The sequence below is a fragment of the Papaver somniferum genome, unplaced genomic scaffold (genome assembly GCF_003573695.1).
Source record: "Papaver somniferum cultivar HN1 unplaced genomic scaffold, ASM357369v1 unplaced-scaffold_10, whole genome shotgun sequence".
In the NCBI taxonomy this organism is placed as follows: domain Eukaryota; kingdom Viridiplantae; phylum Streptophyta; class Magnoliopsida; order Ranunculales; family Papaveraceae; genus Papaver; species Papaver somniferum.
This window is the reverse complement of record NW_020618825.1, coordinates 10877761-10884525: the sequence shown is the minus strand read 5'-3', so window position 1 is coordinate 10884525 and position 6765 is coordinate 10877761. Positions and strand designations below refer to the sequence as shown.

Genomic DNA, 6765 nt, shown 5'->3' with positions numbered 1-6765 from the left:
AATCAGCAACATTAGACTGGTGCTCCCCCTTTACTACAACACCACTATTCTGTGTTTGCAAGTTTACTTCCCGGTCCCTTGTATGAAATCGAATTGCATTAGCGATACACCCACTATATCGCACTACGCGTGGATGAGGGCCAACTGCTAGTGAATACATTTCATCTGAACATTAAGAGGATTCTCTTCTCGTAAACGATTCACCTAAAAAGTGATAAAACGTTAATTCTAGTCCCAATGATAGAGTGTAAAAGAGGAAGTTGGGTACAAAACCACAAGAACCAAATAACATAATGACACCCTATGTTTAATAAGAATTTAAGTCTTAAAACTCAAGACATTAAATAAAAAATATTGCAGTGAATAAAATATAATAAAAAAATGGCGTCACATCTAGGTACTTGCTGGTTTTCTTATTTTAATATTATGTGTATATATCTTGGCTAACATGTATCTCATTTTCTTCGTTATCACCAACAACTCAAAATTACCCGTTTCATTTATATATATACAAACAAAATATAATCAAGATAAAAATGAGTATCTGACTATGTAGACATTCTCAAATTACCGAAAATACTCCTCATTCAACTAACACAATCTATACCCATGAATATACTAAGTTTCAGACATGCATCTTTTTACAACAGTATGCTACGTACACTACTAATGATGGTTTCAAATTACGATAACATCAATGATAACGTCTAGGTATATAAAATAATCTGATTTAGTACTTACCCGTTCTTCAAACCATTTAGCAAAATATCTTTCATGTCTCGTATCTACATTATGAGGGTTTTCCTTTTCTAGTTCATCCATATGTTGTCTGCATATGCATAATATATGAAAACTGTCATTCTTTTAGTTATGCATAACAATTATGAATAACTTCATTCCAAATTATATAGACTTACTCAATGTACGGTAATAGATCTCTAGTATTGTTCAGAACACAAAATCTAGCTTTGCTGATATCTTTCACGTCCAACATTACGTTTTTAGCAGCTCCAAGCGGTCGAGCATCATTTGAGAAAACACTTGTCCCCTTAACTGGTTATCCAGAGCCACCATCGTGATTTCGATCTTCCCGGTTAAAACGTGTTTCAATTCCATGTAGATACATAGAGAAAAAAGTAAGACATTCATTGTTGATGTATGCCTCGGCAATGGAACCTTCAGGGCGTGCCTTGTTTCGTACATACTGCTTTAGTGTGCGTAAATACCTATTCAAGATCAGACATTGATTCAGTGAAGGACAATATAATATATAGATTCAATAAGTTCAAAGTTAGTTGTGTTATGACCAAAACCAAAAGCCACGTCAGGTTTAGCAAAACTAATAGTATCGTCACCACTCTGTTTGATCACTTTGTAATATATATATATGGATTTTGTATCTGATAACTTGTAAGAGAATGACATATACATACAGATCACCTATCAACTGAATTCAACAACACAAGATACAGATGGAGATGTTTATAATAGGTGGCATCAGTGAAGGATTTACGTCACTGTAATTGTATTTAGAAACATGTACATCATCTGATACGGATACTTGAGCAAAGTAGTATAACTTCAAAAAATGAGAGTAATTGTGATAATAATTACCTTTCAATTGGGTACATCCAACGATATTGCACGGGTCCACCAAGAATAGCTTCATGTGGTAAGTGAACTATCAAGTGAACCATAATATCAAAAAATGCTGGTGGAAAAATTTGCTCCAACTTGCATAGTAGTACGGCAACATCCTTTTCCATTTTCTCTAGTACTTCTAGTCTTAATGTCTTTGAACACAATTCCTTAAAGAAAACACCAAGCTTAACTAATGCACTGGATATATTTTTCGGCAAAAAACCACGCAATGCAATAGGAAGAATCCGTTGTAGAAATACATGAAAATCATGGCTCTTCATTCCAGATATCTTACCATCTTTTTCCTTTATACACTGAGCAATGTTTGAGGCATAGCCGTCAGGAAACTTCACCGTCTTCAACCACTCGCATAATATTTTTCTCTCTGGAACCGATAAAGTATAAGATGCAGGTGGCTTAATTAACTTGTTACCTCTCTTAGTTAGATGTAGCTCCTTCTTCAAACCCAATATTTCCAGGTCTGCTCTAGATCTTATGGTGTCTTTAGTTTTCTTCTCTATGTCCATCAGCGTTCCTACAACACTATCACAAATATTTTTCTCCACATGCATAACATCAACGTTGTGCCGCAATTTATTAATCTTCCAATATGGTAATTCGAAAAAAATACTCTTTTTTGTCCAATTTAACTCAAAATCATACCGTTTCCTATTTTTGGTGTTCGGTGCCTTCCCAAAATCTTGTTGCTCGACGACTTCTAGCTGTAATAACACATCATCTCCAGACAACTCCTTTGGCTTCGACTTTTTTTCGGCTTTCCCATCAAATAAATGTTTGCCCCTGTCTCTCCAAGCATGAGTTTGAGGCAAAAAACGTCTATGACCCATGTAACATATCTTCCATCCACTCTTCAACCACATAGAACGTGTATCTTTATTACAAACAGCACAAGCTAAATACCCATGAGTACTCCATCCAGATAAGTTTCCATATGAAGGAAAATCATTGATCTCCATAACAACGCAGCATGAAGCCGAAATACTTCCTTTGAATCTGCATCAAAAGTCTGCACACCAATTTCCCATAACTCTTTTAATTCATCTATCAGCGGCCTCAGATAAACGTCGATATCATTTCCGGGACTATTAGGTCCTGGTATTAGTAGAGTCAAAAATATAAAGGGCTATTTCATGTATCTCCAAGGTGGCAAATTATATGGAACAACAATTACAGGCCAAATACTGTGTGGTTTTCCATTGAGGTCATTAGATGGAATAAACCCATCGCTTGCAATGCCAAGACGGACATTACGTGCATCTTTGGCAAACTAATTATGTTTCTCATCGAGCTCTTGCCAAATTTTAGAATCAGCTGGATGCCTAAACACATTTTTCTCCGCTTTCTGTATTTTTTTCCAATATTTCATATCTTTAGCGATCATCCTTGACATGAACAATCTCTGCAGCCTTGGCTTGAGCGGAAAATAACGCAGTACTTTCTGAGGTATCTTCTTTCCTTTTCCCTCGACGACTTTATACCTTGGCTCATTACACTTTGGACACATTTCAAGATTCTCATTTTCCTTCCAAAAAAGTGCACAATCGTATCTGCATGCATGAATTACTGTATAACCAAGTCCAAGGTTCCTCAATAATTTCTTAGCCTCGTAGTAGGTGTTTGGAAGTGTCTCACCTTCAGGCAATGCCGCTTTAATCAAATCAAGGATCATCTGGAATGATTTTTTATTCATGTGATTCATTATCTTGATATGCATCAACCTCATAACAAACTCTAACTTCGAAAAGTTCATGCAGTTAGGATACAAAGGCTCACAGGCATCCTTCAAGAGACTATCAAACATATCTATGTTTTCACAACTGTTTTGTGTACCTGAACTTTCATTGTTGTTTGCTCTGGCACACACATCTTCAAGAAGTTCACTAACCCCATCAGTTGTATAACCTTGTGTTTCTTCTTCATCAACATCGTCATCATCAGAGACAGTTTCATAATCTTCGCCATGGTGTATCCATAGTGTATAATTCCTGTGTATGCCAAAATCTTGCAAGTGATCTTCAACCACCTGGATGGGCTCCAAATGACTATTTTTGTATCAGGCACACGGGCAACGAGTCCTTCCCATGCTATCTGTGTGATCTCGAACAATCTTGATAAATTCTCTAACACCTCTTTTATATGCAGGATGCAACCTAGATTTCCCTTGCATCCAACTCTTATCCATATTGTAGCATTTAAATTCCTGGAAAATCAAACTAATTAGACTCGGTACTCTAATATAGGAAAAAATGAAAAATAAGAACGGTGTAAGCTGCCAGCAAATTGGTTGTTATTGAATGATATGTATTGAAAAGCCATATAAGCTTAACACATTACAAAAGGTTTCATTGAACCACACCCATGAGAAAATAAGAAAATAAAATAGATGGTTGCCAACAGCATTACCAGATTCTAATGGTTCAACTTCAAAAGTAAATGGTTCTCCTTTGCTATATGATATCTCTATTTAGGGCACCAAACAATGTATAATTTCATCCTGCGACACATTGAGCAATTGTTATACACCCAAATCACAATTAAGGCATATAATGAAACAAAATTTGAATAAAATTAAAAACATAATCTAAACTCCCAGGAAGATTGTGCCTTAGCGCAGTACATGACCTTAGACAATGCAAAAAAATATTCACATTGATATCCTTATCCACCTAATGTAACAACATTTTCATATTTTAAGCACATATACAAGTGTTAAATTCATACAATCAAGTCAGAATATGGGTCCGGTGAGAGTACTATTACCCAAACTTCACATAACATGAATTACCTAGATTATATCATACCTAGTCCTTCTATAGGTTACAACATAAACCATGAAGATTTCAGTTTTCAGGGTTGTATCCTGCACCAATAAGACACTCTTCGGCGACATAAATCACACAATCCCTCCGCACCCACTAGTTTCAAACAAACTGATTGTAAATTTAGCATTGCAACCACTAGTTTTCTGTCTACAGAAACACAAATAACCTTACAATCAGAAAATATGGTACAAGTGTATATAAGAACATAGCATCTGCAACATTGCTTCAGGAAGTTGCACAGGCGGAACAAACAAAAAGAGACAACATTTTCTAGCTATATATTTGCCTCAAACAGATTAGCCTGGAAACACTTACTCGAGCCAAACGTGATATTCTCCTTTTCCAACTTCGTCTTCAACTACGCTAGATTCACCTGAAAAACTAGGAAAATATATGGTTAGCCTACTCCACTAAAATTTACGTAATAATACATTTTTGCATAATTTATTCATACTTGCAAAATAATTTGGCTTGATAACGAGAACATATTCCCGGTATGCAAATTCCGCAGATAGTTGAGTCAACAAGTTGTGATAACTAATAAAGAATGCAACATATACTTTGAAACTACTTAATCTGCTGCAAGGAAAGCAAAAATGTTCCAAATATTTCTTTTATTTTAACATTAGGCAACTGGTAGCTGGGCAAAGAGTACCTAAAACTACAACCTATGTTTTACCTACAAGTATACAGGGTCTTGATGAAGCTAGTGTGCAAGTAGGGGAAAGTCCACAGGGACAAGGAGGGTGATATGTTGTTTTCTAAGTGATTTCCTAAAGAATTCTAAATGGCAGTGATATGGGATGGACTAGGATCTTGAATCCACCCTTTTCCTAAACTAAGTCCTCCTAGTTCTAAGAGAGTCTTGTTCCTTGTATAAATATTAGTGAAGTTCTAGCCTCATCTAACTATCTAGATGGCAGTTGAGGTTCTATGCCTGCTGCTTATCAAAGGATGTTCTTAGGAGAATGGTTAAGTGTCTCTAAGATGATCCTAATCCTAGTTCTAGATGCCTTCTAACAATGCAACTAACTATGGATTAACCTCTTAGATAGCTAAACAATCCTGAAGGATATTCTAATCGCAACTAAGGTGTTCCTACAAAGTACTAACTGTCTGATTAAAGTACAATTAGTCAAAGATATGAACAACAATCTGTTAAGCATGAGTTGCAACACATTCAACATAGAAATAACCTGACTACAATGGATACAAGGCATACATTGTGAAAGTAAAATGCTGACATGTTTAGATTATATTTATCCACAACATTATATCACAACAAGAACACTGTCTAGAATATGAACAACTTAACATCAGAATTGGGGTTTCATCTAAACCCTAGACATGAAATCAGAACATAACAAACATTGTGCAAAACAATTGAAAATAACACAGTTGAGGCACTGGCTAGTCCAGTCCTCTTGGGTGAAGCTCTGGATAGCCCAGGCATAGTTACAACACACACCCACAACCCATATTTATACCCAAATTAATCAATTAGGGTTTACAGAGAAAAACCCCAAATCCTCAAATTAAACAGTTCAAATTAGGGTTTTTACAAAAAGAAAAATTGACATACCTAACTCTCTGAAATCACTCAATCTTCTTCGACCCATGCCTTTATTCCTTCTCCTGCGTCTACCCATGCTCTAATTACAACTCTATTTCAACCTATTCTACCAATTTCACATCTAGGGTTCATGAGATTGGTGAGGCGTGAAATTGGTGGAATAGAAGTCTATAGAGTTGGTGAAAGTGGTAGTGATGATGGGTTTTAGGGTTGGTGTGTTATGATGAAGGATGGTGGTGGTTGAGAGGCTGCAGATGGAGTTGGTGGTGTTGGCAGCGACGGAATGGGAGGGAATGGGTGAAGAAGATGGAAGAAGAAAGTTTGGATCGATAGTTTTAGGGTTAAGGCATGTTTGGCTGATGGGTATAGAATTGGGTATTAGGGTGTTGAGCGGTTTCATCAAGTCTCGATGATTCGCGAAGCTGAGCCGTTGGATGCGGAAATGATAGATTGATCTAACGGCTACAAGTGAAGAGACTGGTATCGACCGTCGGATTTCTAATACAACGAAACTGACGGCTCAAGATGGAGTTAGGTGATGTAGTGTTAGACAGGAGCTTCAGACTTTGATGTACTGGCGATGCTGCGACCATAGGATGCTGAGATGATCCAATCTGACGGCTAGAAAGGGAAACGGGTATGGATATAGGAAATGGATTTGGGTGAGGGTTTTGGGCCTTGGGTATGCCAAGCCCATATCTTCTTTAA

At 36.7% G+C, this 6765-nt stretch overlaps 1 protein-coding gene across 1 annotated transcript; it reads right to left on the bottom strand.

The window, feature by feature from the left end:
* Window positions 1-2929: 2929 nt before the first annotated feature.
* On the bottom strand, window positions 2930-3844 carry LOC113326328. Its single transcript, XM_026574076.1, has 2 exons — window positions 3767-3844; window positions 2930-3685 (listed from the first exon to the last, which is right to left on the bottom strand). Exons 1-2 carry the CDS (start codon window positions 3842-3844, stop codon window positions 2930-2932), a joined length of 834 nt encoding a protein of 277 aa, XP_026429861.1.
* Between the last annotated feature and the right edge of the window lie 2921 nt (window positions 3845-6765).